Source organism: Delphinus delphis, chromosome 5 (genome assembly GCF_949987515.2).
Source record: "Delphinus delphis chromosome 5, mDelDel1.2, whole genome shotgun sequence".
Lineage (NCBI taxonomy): Eukaryota > Metazoa > Chordata > Mammalia > Artiodactyla > Delphinidae > Delphinus > Delphinus delphis.
The window spans coordinates 26889177-26904434 of record NC_082687.1 but is presented as its reverse complement, the minus strand read 5'-3'; the positions used below and the strand labels follow the sequence as shown (position 1 = coordinate 26904434).

Genomic DNA, 15258 nt, shown 5'->3' with positions numbered 1-15258 from the left:
GATTTTAGTCACTGGAATGAATAATTGCTAGGAGAAGCAGCACTGCCTCAACTGTGGTACGATTCGGTAGTCAATATTCTTGTTTTCCAATAAAAAGGAGATCGCATAAGCAGAAACACTGGACTCCTTGTGGTTTCATCGATCGAGAGAACGTTTCTGAGCAGCTTCTGAGCAAACATTTCTTAACAGGTTGATCACAGATCTGGGGTCTTCACTCCTCATAATGGCACTGCCAGATACAATCATGTTAGCTCCTGCCTCTGTGCATTTATGGATGGTGTCAGGACCTACTCCACCATCAACCTCAATGTCCAAAGACGGGAACTGGGTCCTCAACCAGTGAACCTTTGGCATCATACCTTCCATGAATTTCTGCCCTTCAAATCCAGGTTCCACTGTCATAACCAAGGCCATATCTATCTGATTAGCCCATGGCGCCAAATACTCAACTGTAGTTCCTGGTTTGATAGCAAGGCCAACGTTCATCCCATTCTCCTGAATGTCTTTGATCAAAGCCCCCGGATTCTCAGTAGCCTCGAGATGAAAAGTATATTGATTGGCTCCTGCTACAGCCATTGGTTTTACCCACTGTTCCGGCCAGGACACCATCATGTGCATGTCAAAGAAAGGGTCCTGGCCTAGCTGCTTTCGGAGACTTTCTACCACAGGGTGACCAAAGGTGATGTTGGGAACAAAATGCCCGTCCATTACATCCAGGTGCAGATAATCGGCCCCAGAGTCCAGCATCCGAAGGCACTCCGCCCCTAAACTGGCCAGGTCGCTGTTGAGGATGGACGGGCCAATCCTGCAGCCGGACACCATGGTGCTAGTTCTCTCTGAAAATGGTTTTTTTTACCTCACTGAGTTTAGGGTTGTTTGTTATGCATTTGTTCCAGTGAATGGATAACTGAAACAGTGTCTTGTGTCTATGTGTGTATATACTGTCTACCTAATCTGAAAGAAGCTTCCTGCTTAGAGTGATTTTTTTCTTTTTTTTTGCTTAGAGCTGACTTTAAGTCTAGATAAATTGCCTCAAGCTTTTCTCCTTTAGGAATATGTTGCCTTCAGAGTCTGAGGTTGTGTCAACCAGTCAAAGAGTTAAGTGAGTTTTAGATTTAAATGTTGCAAGAATGCAGGGTAGAGCTCCTAGCAGATCTTAAACACTATGCTTAACTTTGTAAAGTGTAATCTTTTCTCCTACGCCCAAATGGAAGGAAAATTGTTTACTATGCACCAGATGAGTGGGGAAGAAGATAAAAGTGGTACAAGCTATAATATCAAACTTTCAAATTTGAACTTTGAGTATTTTCACCCATTAAGTTTCAGCTTTACCTACCACATCTTCAGGCTACATTTTAAGCTTTGTTGAAGATGCCATGGTTTATTGATCTTTCCCTCTCCTATACTTCTCTACATCTGTAACAGATAAAGCTGTAGATTCCTGGGTGTATCACCATATCTCTATGTGTCTAGATGTCTTTATGTACAATCTATCTTGTCTTAAAGAGACTCAAGTATGTTTTGGTAGATAAATACTGTAGTTGCATGTATAAGTTTTGGTAAATGTAATAAGTACATTAAATGTGAAACTCTAACATGTTCATGTTAAAATAGAAATAAATTGTAATTTAAAAAATTATTTTATGTCATTTTGTTTATTGGGTCTGATGATTCAGAGCAAACTATGGCCTGCAACCCAGGTGTGGTCCACAGTCTGTTTCTGTATGGCCCATGAGCTAAGAACGGTTTTTACATTTCTTTTTTTATTGTGGTAAAATACACATTACAGAAAATATACCATTTTGACTATTTTAAGTGGTTAAAATTCAGTGGCATTAAGTACATTAACATCGTTGTGCAACTATCACCACTTTCCATCTCTGGAACTTTTTCATCATCCAACTGAAAACTCTACTCATTAAACACTAACTCTCTATTACCCTTTCCCCCCAAGTCCCTGGTAACCACTATTCTGCTTTCTGTCTCTATGAATTTGCCTATTCTAGGTACTCTGTATAAGTGGAGGCATAGAATATTTGTCCTTTATTTGTCTGGCTTATTTCACTTAGCATAATATTTTCAGGGTTCATCCGTGTTGTAGCATGTATCAGGATTTCCTTCTTGTTTAAGGCTGAATTGTATTCCATTGAATGTGTAAACCACATTTTGTTTATCCATTCATCTGTCGATGGACAGTTGGGTTGTTTCCATCTTTTGCCTATTTCAAATAATGCTGCTGTGAACATTGGTTTCCACCTTTTGCTTATTGTGGATAGCTTCTATGAACATAATTGTATGTACCTGGAGGAGGAGGTATGGATGTGATCCTCCTCTATTGCTGTTGACCTTGACCAGAGCACTCTCCTTCCTGTCCCCTAATGGTGTCCAATGCTGCTATATACACTGGTGTACAGGGGAAATGGGGAATTGTTAATTCAGCAGGGGTAGAGTTTCAGCTTTGTAAGACGTGGAGAGATCTGGAGATTGGTTGGTGACAATGTAAATGTACTCACTTCTTTTCGGCTTTTACATTTTTAGAGTTGTAAAAAAAAATAAAAGAGTATTTTAAAATATTTACTATCAGGCCTTTTATAGAAAAAGTCTGCCAACCCCTAATTTAGAGTAAATGTTTAAAATTTTATAATGGGCTATTATAAAGTTGCTAAATGAATCTCAGTATACAGTTCCCTCATTTCTTTTTCTTTCTTTCTTTCTTTTTTTAAAAAATTTTTGGCCGCACCAAGTGCCTTGTGGGATCTTAGTTCCCTGACTAGGGATGGAACCTGTGCCCTCAGCAGTGAAAGCACGGAGTCCTAACCACTGGACCACCAGGGAATTCCCACGTTCCCTCATTTCTTCACTAGGAATGTATTTAAATTTCAGCAGACTTTCCCACACTAAGTATTTGGGGAACTCTAGTTCCATCCCAAAATCAACATCGAAAATCTCGGTTTTGTTTTTGTTATTAAGATTTACTGATTTAAAAGCAAGATTCACTGATTTTTTAATACAGGGATCCTGTAGTAAATTCAGAATAACAGGGCACAAGAGTTCTTTTCTTTAGAGCCAGGATCACATGAAAGAAAAGGCCCCACCATGTATATTAACTATGTAGAAACTGGAGATGCTGTCATTTCCACTTTTAATGTGCTTCTCTGATTCTCCTCTGAGCAGTCTCTCAATGTCCTTTGAACCTTAGCTTGTCCCTAAGGCAGAGATTCCCCAACTTTGTTTCACAGCACCCTTAGAATCTCAGTAAGTTTTTCATGGTGTCCTTAGGCCAAAGAAATTTCTAATAGTTCCATTTAGTAAATAATTAAGTCCAAACAACCTAATTGTAGACATTCATATAATGTCTGACAGATGTTTCTGTGTTTCTCTGAAAAATTTAAACTATCCAATCCCTGCGGCCTCTGAATCCACTCCAGTGCTCTGTGGCCCCTCAGCACACAATTTGGGAATTGCAGTCCTAGGGTCTCATGCCTGCGTTTCTGACTTGGACTAGCCTTTGTCCTTGGCTTTGCTTCTTGTTTTCAGATCCTACTCCCCACAATTCCAGGGTTTGCCTAACAATTTATTTTTTATTTATTTATTTTGCCTAACAACTTCTGATGGCTTTCTTTGCTTAACAGATTTAATTTTCACATTCTTGATTCGGGTCTATTCCCTCAGTACATTAACTTTTTTTTTAAATTTAATTTAATTTATTTTTTGGCTGCATTGCGTCTTTGTTGCTGTGCGCAGGCCCTCTCCAGTTGCAGCAAGTGGGGGCCACTCCTCACTGCGGTGCGTGGGCTTCTCATTGCGGTGGCTTCTCTTGTTGCGGAGCACGGGCTCTAGGTGCACAGGCTTCAGTAGTTGCGGCTCACGGGCCCTAGAGCACGCAGGCTTCAGTAGTTATGGCTCGCAGGCTCTAGAGCACAGGCTCAGTAGTTGTGGCGCACGGGCTTAGCCGCTCCACGGAATGTGGGATCCTCCTGGACCAGGGACCGAACCCGTGTCCCCTGCATTGGCAGGCGTATTCCCAACCACTGCGCCACCAGGGAAGTCCCAGTACATTAACTTTTATATTAGATCTTCTTAATAAAGGCTCTTTATTTAAACTACTGAAATAGTTAAATAGAACATTTGCCCTCCTCTTCAAAAGTGTGTTATTGGCATTACTGGATTAATGACTGTCAGGATCCCCAATTACCTCACAAGAAAGGTGATAAAGTATCTTAAGCCACCTGTAATTCTTAGTAGTGTATGTTATCCTTTGTCACTCGAGTGAAGAGGATCCTGTGAAAGGTGCAAGCGACTCGCATAGTAAATAATAAATCACCTTTTCTATAAATTATTACTCAGTGGATGAACTTTCCAGTAACTCTGATGAGGAAGTTTTTTTTAATTGATATTTTATTTTCAGACTGATTTAAGATACTTCTGGCATATCAATTTACAGGCTAAAAGGAATATGAAAAACCTTAATAATTGTAACAGATTCAAAACTAGATAATTCAGGAGACTTGGGAGAGAAGGTATTTCTGGTTAGGAAGAAGATTCTGTGCATTATCTGTTAGGATGATCTGTGCACTGAGAAAGGAAACTATTTTTATACTGAGACAAATTCTTTTAGGATTTAAACAAAAATCACTGTGTCATTTAGTGTACTTTAGATGCTAGGCTGTGGTGATCCCCACAGAAAGAAGACTTGACTTACATGAAGTAAGGAGAATTCATGGGAGGATTTCGCCCCTGTGTGGAGGAAGTTTTCTCTTTCACATGTGAGCAGAGCTCTCTATGGAGCTTGAGTTTTACCTCTTACTTTTCTCATGTGTTTTAGGCTGTCAGTTGCCCTGTGTAAACTCATGAGCACATGTCCTGCTTGGATTTATGTGGGTCAGATCTGGGGGTGGAGTGAGAATTGATTCCTCTCTCGCCCCGTAGAGCGATATTCTGTGCATGCAAAGCTCTGATTGGAGCCCACCAGGCTTTACTTTGTAGATGCAGAACTAGACTTTTTTTTTTTAACTCCTTGGGTGTGAATCGTATGATTTGTGCTTTCCCAATTTTCTCATTTGGGAAAGGAGAGGAAAACAGGTGAGCAGTGTCTTTGTTTTTCCCCTTCCTCCTTGACACTCTCCCTAGGAGGGTCTCTAAGTCAGGATATAAGAATCAGGCAAGTGCCGCAGAACTAAGTTTTTTAACTCTCCTTATTCTCAGGAACCCTGGGTTTGTGATCAGTGATCCCAGGAAGGAAGACTTAAGTAGAAAAATACCTTGCCTAATGTATTTTCTTTTTTCTTTTTCTTTTTTGGCTGTGCCTTGTAACTTGTGGGATCTAAGTTCCCCACCCAGGGATTGAACCCGGGCCGTTGGAAGTGAGCGCGGAGTCCTTACCACTGGACCGCCAGGGAATTCCCGCCTGATGTATTTTCTGTTGCTACCGTAACAAATGACCAGAATGTTAGTGGCTGACATAGAAACACATGGCTTCAGGATGGTGGGCCACTGAGCTAGGAGTTCTTGGACTGTTAATATCTGTGAAGGGTCTGAGATTTGTACCGTATTTGCAAGCTAACAGGTTAGCCTGCCACAGTTTCATGGATGCTGACAAGACATGAGACATTTGAGTCAGAGGCAAAAGACTTTTCTACTAACAGCACAGCAGGCAGTAAGAGCTTCATGTTTGCATTGATTCCTCTTGCCTCCCAAGTCCTATGGGGCGAGGTGGAGAGACCCAGGTGTATGCTGTGTAGGAAGGAGTTTGCACCACAGCCGAGCAACTCTGAGCTTAGAAAACGCTGTCTTTTATAATGACCTGAGAGTAAACCTGTCAACCTTTGTCCTGGAGAGAGACATTGTCTTTATCATCCTAGTCGGGAAACAAATGTGCTCTTTGCCCTAGAAGGAGAGGCTATCTCTACCTCTCAAGGCTGCTTGCTATATGAATATCCTTGAAAAGATATTCCAGAACAAAAGATAGAAAGAAAGTATACAGAAGTACCATGGGGATTGGCTCCCAGTAAACTGGATAACCAGGTGATTTATATCACCAAAAATTACACATTTGGTGAATGGAAGCCTGACTTGAGTCAACCTGACAGAGTTACTTGCTTTCCCTCCCTAAGACTGCTCTTAGACCCAGAGACATTTTAATAAAAGCAAGGCCACATACCCTTGAGGAAGGTCGGAGATAATATTGAAGGTACATTCCACGAATCTTGTCTCAGGTGTATCAAGGAAGCTATGCACAAGGTAAAGGGAAACAGCCACACCTTTTGTTATTATCACACAACTGTTTTGAATTAACACTGTCAAATAATTCTAAATAATGATTACCATCATATGATTCAGTCAAGGTTACTCATGGTTGGTCAAGTTGGGCGATTTGAAGAGTGTTCAGTAGGGGACTTCCCTGGTGGTCCAGTGGTTAAGACTCCTTGCCTCCACTGCAGGGGTCGTGGATGCTATCCTTGGTGGGGGAACTAAGATCCTGAATGCTGCAGCGCGGCCAAGGGGGAAATAAAAAAGAGTGTTCAATAGAGGGACTGTTTACAAAGGTTTGGTCAAGGAGCATGGAAACCACTTGGGATGGTGAAGTAACAGCAAAGAGGAACACGATGATGGAGAGGCTGTGTGGAAGGAATGGGTCATCTGAAAAGAGCTATGAGATATATATGGTACATATATGTATTGTATATATATATATATCATATATATATATATATACATGATACATATATCTAACTGAATCACTTTGCTGAGCCCCTGAAACTAACTTTGTAAATCAACTATACTTCAATTAAAAAAAAAAGATTGACAAAGATATGACCATGACGATGTGAATCAACTGTAACTCTCATAATACATCATTTGATGGAGTGTAGAAGAATTCAACTACTTTGAAAAACTAGTTGTTCCTTCTAAAATCACTTACAGTGTTTTATTAGTTCCTTATAAAACTATGACCCAGCAAGTATTAGGATTTTATCCAAGAACAAAGAAGACACATATTCACAAAGAAACTCAAACATATGTTGGCAGATACATAAACAAATTGTGATATATCCATATAATGGGATACTAGGTAGAAATAAAAAATGAACAAAGTACTAAAACAACTTAAATGAATTTCAAAAATGCTGTCTTAGAAGGAGGTTAACTTCTGAATGGTAGAGTAATGGCCACCCCAAACCTGCTCCTCCATAAAAGCAATGAAAACGCTGGCAAAACTTGTCAAAATTACCTTTTCAGCATTCTGGATATTAACTAAAGACTTGCAACAACCCTAGGAGTGTTAATTCAAGTAAAAATATTGGAATCCTGCTAAAAATTAAAAAACATAAAAAAGAGCTATGACTGTCTGTGGAGGGATGACCCCACCAAGGGAAGCAGAAGCCATTAGTGCTGGACCTTGCTCTCTTCCCTTCCCTGATCTTGCGTTCATGTCCCCTATTGGCCAAACCCACTGGAAGCCAGAGGACAAAGGAGCCTTTTGCTGTAGTCCAAGCAGATCAGCTTCCCGGGGCACAGAATACAGCAAGGAAGGGCAGAGGATGGATTCAGAGTGAAAAAGAAAGCCAGCCCAGCATAACATAGCAGAAAGTATTCAAAATAATAGCTTAAAATATTCTGACTCCCCAATGCTTCCATTACTAACATTTTTATTATGAGAGGAAATGAGCTGGAAATTTGATGTTTGGGACATAAATCTGCCTACATTTCTATGAAAAACAGTATTGTTTATTTTTACTCCACACCCATATAAATACATCATCTACATCATTTTACTTGCTAGTGTCCCTCTGAAATTAGCTGATACGTCACTAGCATCACTCCTTTTTTACCTGCAGGGAATGATCCATTATGATTTTTGAATATGCCCTCATTTTTATGTGACCAGTGAATTGGCCTGCTGCAGATTTGACCCAATTATTTCAGCCATCTTCATGTCTGATTCTCATCACTATGGGTTGAATGAATGGTGTGGCCATCTATGCTGATAACGAAGGGGCTTGCAAATGATAGGATCAGTGGTGCCACAGCCTGGTCATGCTGCACAGAAACATTCTTCTCGAGAATCAGTTTTTAAAAATCAGCAGAAGGAAAGATGCTGACCCTTTCCAATCCTTTTACCATTTGAATTTTCAGCTACACTGTCACCAGCATTTTTTTAAAAGCTGATACAACAGGACAGGTGTCCTGAAATAAGTGCCCTGTCTTTGGAAAGAGCAAATGGGTGACAATATCCACATCTGAAGTCTACAGCAACACCGAACTGACCATACTAGCTATCCTCAGGGAGCCCAAGACTGCACGACATATATTTTCTGAAAAGAGGTGAAGCCAAGCAGAGTGAGAGCAAAATTTGCAACTGAAGACTAGTTAAAATTTTATGCAAAAATCTATAATACCTAAATGAGGCTTGGTGGTCTAGTTTTCTTTCCAATTATAGTTAATCCTTAAAATCTCTAATAAAGAGCTATCATCATATATTGCATCAGCTATATCACTGTCAACTTTACTCACAGTCTTAAAAAATTTCAGCTTTAAGGGGGCACTATGGTTTCTTAATCAGATTATTTTAATCTTGGGAGATGTGTGTGTGGGTGTACAGTTACAAATTCTTAGATCTAGCAGGATGTTGTTTTTGTTTATCCCCAAAGACGGTTTATAAAGCTAGACACTTTCTTATTATGGAAGCCTATTGATATGAACTCATATTTCTAACATTCATATTATTTATTTATATGTTATGTATTACATATATGTAATATATAATAATATCTATTGTGGAGGCCACATAATCCAGTTTACTGCTGATTTAATAAAAAAGATTTCTTTAGTCTTAACTGGCAACACTTTCTTCAAGAAAGAGTTAGGAATCTTACGATTTATCTCTTAGCAGCTTTTTTCATCACTTTTCTTTTTCCTTTTTTTTTTTTTTTTTTAACTTTTGCTCAATAGGAACCTGTAAGCAGATAGGGCAGGGGGTCCCCAAGGGAAGAGAACCAGACACAACTTTCTTAACGTAAGTTTGTGATCTAAGCCTGGCCACAATGCTTGCCCTTGCAGAAGAATAGGTCTCTGGAGTTAAAGATTTTAAGGAACAAAAGAAGGTAAAAAACAAACAGCTATTACCAGGCCAGGGAGATAACCCAATCAGGAGACAATGTATCAGTTGTAAAGACTCCCAGTTCTGTTTCAAAAGTAAAGATTAGCCTGAAGCTCATTCTTGGGCTGTTTTGCAGAATTCAAACCCCCTGGAGCACTCAACCATCAGATTAACTGGAACCTAAGGAATGATGCTGCTGACCTTTATGACCCTTATGACTCCAGTCGACCCAAGCCTGGACTCTGTCAACCTTTGCCCCAGTTCTATACTGAATTCTCCTCTGATCAAGCTCCTTCATAATATGCATACACCACCACCCCCTCATGAATATGCATGTACCCTCAGCTTAAAACTTCCTTCTTAATCTTGTAAGGGGCCACCATGACCCGTGACCCACTAGTTGCTAGATTGTATAAACTGTCAAAAATATGTCATTTAATGTACAGCCCTCTGTCTCAAAAACTTACATAACTGTGGTTTGACCTCTGATGGACGGAACAGTTCTCAGAGTTTTGTGAGAGGCTATTCCCAGGTTATAATCCTCAAATTGGTTCGAAAAATTTTCCATTTCTTTCTTTGATCAACTGATTAATTTTTTTGTTGACAAGTGGAATAGTATGTTTTATGATTCTCTGATACCTCTTATCCAGCCTGTACACCATTGCCCATTTACTCTTTTTTTCTCTTTTAAAAATTTTTCATTGAAATATAGTTGATTTACAATGTTGTGTTAGTTTCAGGTGTACAGCAAAGTGATTCAGATATGTATGTATATAGATATCTATATCTATGTAAAAAATGTTTTCTCATTGTTCCAGTCCTCAGTGATTATTCCCTATTCTGTATCATTCATGTAGTGGTTAGAATAGGCTATCAAGAAGAGTTGGTTATGTATGCTATGATTGTATTCTATACACTCAACCATATTTTAAAAGGGTAAGACTGAGACTTCCCTGGTGGCCCAGTGGTTAAGACTGCGCTTCCACTGCAGGGGGCGTGGGTTTGATCCCTGTTTGGGGAGCTAGGATCCCACGTGCTGCGAGGTGAAGCCAAAAAAAAAAAAAAAAAAGGGTAGGACTATGTTTTATGCACTCACTTTTTTCTGTTATGCCTGGTACAGTGCCTTATAATAGCATGCTCAATATATATTAGTTTTTGTTGATAATGAAATTCTGAAAGGAAAAGAAACAATGATCTTCCAAGCTATTGTTCCATTTTGCTTTGACCTTTCTTTCTGGTTGAAGGTTCTTAAGTCTGAAATAGTGTCAATAGCAATTTACATGATTCTATCAAGTGTGGGTTTTTGTTTTGATTCTGTTAAACTAAATGTACTTGAGAGTGAACACAGATTTTTCTCTTGCCACAAGTAAGGAATTAGAAGGAGCTTTGATCATATTTACTGCAGTGGATGATCAAGCGTGCAGGGCCAGTGTTGCACAGGGAGAAGAGCTCTGTACCAGGAGTCAGGGCGGGCTTTTCTCCAGACGTATAGACTGCATCGGCATTTTGTGTGTTTTCTAAGGTCCTAGTCGTTTAGGGCATGCCAAGACATCCCTCCTAAGGTGAAGGGCAAATTGTTGCATCTAATCTGTATCAGTTTTCTATTGCCAGCTAACAAATTACTAGAAACTTAGTGGCTTACAACAATCTGAATTGATTATCTCATAATTGATGCTGAAACTCGGCCTCTTTGCATGGGTGCTGAATCGAATCTCGGCGACAGAGTTTTGGGTGAATTAGAAAAGGAAAGCTTTATTGCTTTGCCATGCAAAGGCGGGGACACAGTGGGCTAATGCGCTCAAAAATGTGTGTCCCAGCACCAGGGGGATTTGGTGAGGAGTTTTATAGCACTGGTTCAAGGGTAGGGTTGCTGATAAGGATCAGGGTATGTGCAGGGCCTGCATTCCTTTGATCTGGCCTCACATGGTCTCCTGATGAGTTTCTGTGATTCTCGAGGTTATCAAACTGTGACCTTCTCTCTGGAAAGAAAAATGCTTCATCCAGTAGTTAACATCTTCCATTTGTTGGGGCTTTTAGTTCTGCAGATGAGCTGAAAAATATTATGTATCCCTTGAGGTGGAACCAGGACCCTGCTCCAAGGCTGCACTATTATTCCTTTTTTTTTTTGGCCACACCGACCCTCCTGTGGGATTTTAGTTCCTCCACCAGGGATCAAACCCATGTCCCCTGCAATGGAAGTGTGGAGCCCTAACCAATGGACCGCCAGGGAGTTCCCTGCACTACTGTTCCTTGACTGCTCCTCCCTTGTCTCCACATCCTCTCCCTTCCCTGATTAGCAACTGTTTGAACCTGCTCTTTGGAACTCTGGGAAAAGGTCATGGAGGCTGAAGCCTATTCCCTACAAACAAGAAATGGGGGACACAGAAAGGCTTCCATGCCCAGGAGCCCCACAGAGTCCTGCTCGGTTTCATGATTTCAGTAGGTCAGATGGTGGATTCTCTGCTTGGATTTCCCTGGGCTGAAATCAAGGTGTTGGCTAGGACTGCAGTTGTCCTCTGGACCTGGTTATTTGCTGCTCTCCTCTTTTTGGAGATCCTCCTTTGTTAGTGACCACATAAGGGAGGGTGTGCTGCTAGAGCCAACTTTTAAATGTTTTTAAAGTACATCAGATACGCTGGATGTGGGAGGCAGAGAGAGGGGAGGAACGGGTGGCCAAGGAAGGAGGAACTTTAGTAAAATGATTTTTAAGATTGTGGGGGCTGTTGGCAACGGCAGGACAGATTTTAATAAAAAAGCTAATAAAATTATCTGCACAAAAACTTTTTTGGGGGTAGCAAGTGATTGGAAATCTAATTGTATTTTTTTAAAGAAAACAACATGAAGAGAATTTGTTGATGACGTAGTCGGAAAGTTCAGAAGTTCAGGGAACTTCAGATATGGCTGGATCCAGGGGTTCAAATGATTTTGCTAGGACTCTGGTTCTCTCCTCTTAGCCCAGCTCTTTCCTAGCCCTCAAGCCACCCTGATTTTTTTTTAAAATAAGTTTATTTATTTATTTATATTTTAAACTTTTGGCTGTGTTGGGTCTTTGTTGCTGTGTGCAGCTTTCTCTAGTTGTGGTGAGTGGGGGCTACTCTTTGTTGCGGTGAGTGGGCTTCTCATTGCGGTGGCTTCTCTTGTTGCGGAGCACGGGCTCTAGGCACGCGGGCTTCAGTAGTTGTGGCTTGCGGGCTCTAGAGCACAGGCTCAGTAGTTGTGGCTCGCAGGCTCTAGAGCGCAGGCTCAGTAGCTGTGGCGCACAGGCTTAGTTGCTCCGCGGCATGTGGGATCTTCCCGGACCAGGACTTGAACCTGTGTCCCCTGCATTGGCAGATGGATTCTTAACCACTGCACCACCAGGGAAGTCCCATCCTTTGATTTTTAACCCTTAATTGATTATACAACACCTAACTCCTCCTATGGACTCATTGTAGCAGAAAGAAGCGTTTCCTGTTAGTTCTCAAGAAGGATTTCATGGATAAGGATTGTCTTGGCTTCAGCCACATGCCTCTTCTGGAATCACTGCAAGGGGGCTGGGGTGGCCTAATCGGCAGGTAGGGTTATATGCCCATTTTTGTAGCTGGGCGAGGGGTGGGGGGGGTTGGTGGGGGTGGAGTGGTACAGGACCAGCCCCACCTGTTCTGCATGGAATGAGATCACTACAGGAAAGAGTGCTGTTACCAGGTGAAGGGGGTGGCTGGTGTCGGGCAGGCAGAAACAACCAATGTCCTCTATAGCATCCCTCTGGGCTTAGGTACAGGCAAGGTCATAGGGTGGAATCAGGAGGGTGGAGAAGAGATACTGACTCATCCACAGGTTGAGTTACTTCCTTCTGGCAAGTGGGAACAGATCCACGGTTCCAGATTGTTCAGAGTATCTTGAGTATAATTTTTAGAGGAACAGTCTAACACCCTGGGAGAGTTATTCTCTTCGTCTTCCTATATCCAGCTTTTCAGTATATTGTTCATGGTGCCATTTCCCTCATTACTCTGGGGCAGTGAATGAGCTTTCTTCATTCTTCCTTCTCTCTGACTCTTCAGTGACTCGGGTTTGAAAACCCCTTCTTTGTACCATCGTCTACACCTTCCTGTTTGCTACTCTTGGTTGGGTCTTTATTGTCATGGGCAGGGACTGTCAGGTGTCTACTCACCAATCTCTGCTTCGAGCCACTGTCAGATGAATCTGATTAAATCTTTTTTGTTTGTGTGTTTTTGTTTTTGTTTTTTTGCGGTACACGGGCCTCTCACTGTTGTAGCCTCTCCCGTTGCGGAGCACAGGCTCCGGATGCGCAGGCTCAGCGGCCATGGCTCACGGGCTCAGCCGCTCAACGGCATGTGGGATCTTCCCAGACCGGGGCACGAACCCATGTCCCCTGCATCGGCAGGCGGACTCTCAACCACTGCGCCACCAGGGAAGCCCTAAATCTTATTTTGATCATGTCAATTTTCTTCTTTTAACAACCTTCATTTGCTGCAGATAAGTATTTAGATGTACTCTGTATTTCTTATTTGGCATTCTTAGTCCTCTGTGATATGGCTTTGTCTCCTATATCCTGTCCTCAGGCCACCTGTCTGTATGTAGTCAGTACACATGCCCAGCCCTGCTTCTGCACTGTGCTCACCCCCCCTTCTCACCCAAAACTCTCCCCTGCCCTCCTTCCCACCCCTGAATCCACCACATCCACTAAGACTCACCCCAAGTCCAACCTCTCCCGTGAAGACTTCCCTAATTTTTCCAGTTCGCTATTATTTCTTCAGATTGTTTCAGAGAAGAATCATGGGACTTCTTTTCTGAGCTACCTAGTATACACTTCAGCCTACTCTCTTGAGTTGTTAGTTATCTTTTCATGATAAATATTGTTTCTCAACTCACCTCAAGGCAAAGGCATTTGCCATAGCTGTGTGACTTCAGAAAACCTCTCTGAGCATCCATTTCCCCCCCTTTGCAATGTGAGAGATAGCTACCATGCAGAGTGGTTGAAAGGATTAGCCAGGATACCTGTAAAGGGGCTCTCCCCGTGCCTGCTACACGAATCGAGTGTCACGATTGTTAGCTGGAGGCATTGCTGAGCAAGGGAAAGAAGTCCCATCCCGTTGCACCTCCACACCCTTCAGCATCTGGTATGTCCCCTGAACCTCGTATCTGAAAATGAGGATTTAATTCAATAAGCATTTTGTTTTAGGTTGAGTTCCCTCAGACGCAGATCCTGAGACAAGGATGTACATGTGAAGGTTTATCTGGGAGGCGACCCCAGAATAGCAGAAAGGGAGTGAGAAGGGGAGATACTGAAGGAGAGGAAGCCAAGGCGGGACACATTCACAGACAGGTTACCACTGAGGGCAGCTGGGCTCCAGCCCACTGGGAACCTCTGGGATGCTTTGTAGAACATGTTTAGGGTTGTCTGCCAGAGAGAGAGGAAGCTGATACCTTTGTCCACCAGAGTACATCCATCATTGACTGCTGGCTGCTAACAGGGGCCCTAACTTCCCCACACTTCCGGCCGATTCCTGCCCGTGGCTGAGTTGCTGCAGTGGAGAGAGTTCTCAGGCAGGGACATCCAGGGTGGGGTTGCCAGATTTAGTGAATAAAACTACAGGATGGCCAGTTAAATTTGAATTTTCAATAAAAGACAAATAATGTTTTAGTGTGTGTTATGGGCTGAATTCTGCCCCCTCCCTAATTCATATGTTCAAGTCCTCAGTCTCTCAGAATGTGACGGTATTTGGAGATAGGATATTTACAAAGGCAATTAAGATAAAATGAGGTCACTAGCGTGGGCCCTAATCCAATATGTTTGGTGCCCTTATAGGAAGAGATTAGGACACTGTCGCACACAGTGGGAAGACCACGTGAGGACACAGTGAAAAGATGGACATCTATCTACAAGCCAAGGAGAGAGGCCTCAGAAGAAACCAACTCTACCAACTTCTAGCCGTCAGAATGGTGAGAACATACATTTCTGTTGTTTTTATACCCCCTAGTCTGGGTTACTTTGTTATTATAGTCCTAGCAAACAAATACAGTATGTTACAATATTGCGAGGGATGCAGTTATACTAAAAAACTACTTTTTGTTTATCTGAAATTCAAATTTAATTGAGCTTTCTATATTTTATCTGACAACCCCAATTCAGGGGCTTGTTTAAGGGATAAGAACAG

At 41.9% G+C, this 15258-nt stretch overlaps 1 protein-coding gene and 1 long non-coding RNA gene across 4 annotated transcripts in view; one reads left to right on the top strand and one right to left on the bottom strand.

Moving 5' to 3' along the window:
• LOC132425806 (uncharacterized) overlaps positions 1-15258 on the top strand; it is a 35973-nt gene that overhangs the window by 5279 nt on the left and 15436 nt on the right. The window contains exon 2 of the long non-coding RNA XR_009519506.1: positions 14910-15043. This is a non-coding gene — a long non-coding RNA (uncharacterized lncRNA). The remainder of the gene's footprint in view (positions 1-14909; positions 15044-15258) is intronic.
• Positions 135-822, bottom strand: LOC132425322 (ribulose-phosphate 3-epimerase-like). Of its 3 annotated transcripts, none has more exons than XM_060011642.1 (2): positions 346-822; positions 135-258 (listed from the first exon to the last, which is right to left on the bottom strand). In XM_060011642.1, exons 1-2 carry the CDS (start codon positions 820-822, stop codon positions 136-138), a joined length of 600 nt encoding a protein of 199 aa, XP_059867625.1. In that variant the 3' UTR covers position 135. The 3 variants fall into 3 exon arrangements, with proteins under 3 accessions (XP_059867625.1, XP_059867626.1, XP_059867624.1); XM_060011643.1 differs by having other exon boundaries at positions 135-345; positions 451-822; XM_060011641.1 differs by having other exon boundaries at positions 135-822.

What these genes read in the sequence shown, in the direction of transcription:
- LOC132425322 (XM_060011641.1), bottom strand. Translation starts at nt 822, where the DNA reads ATGGTGTCCGGCTGCAGGATTGGCCCGTCCATCCTCAACAGCGACCTG.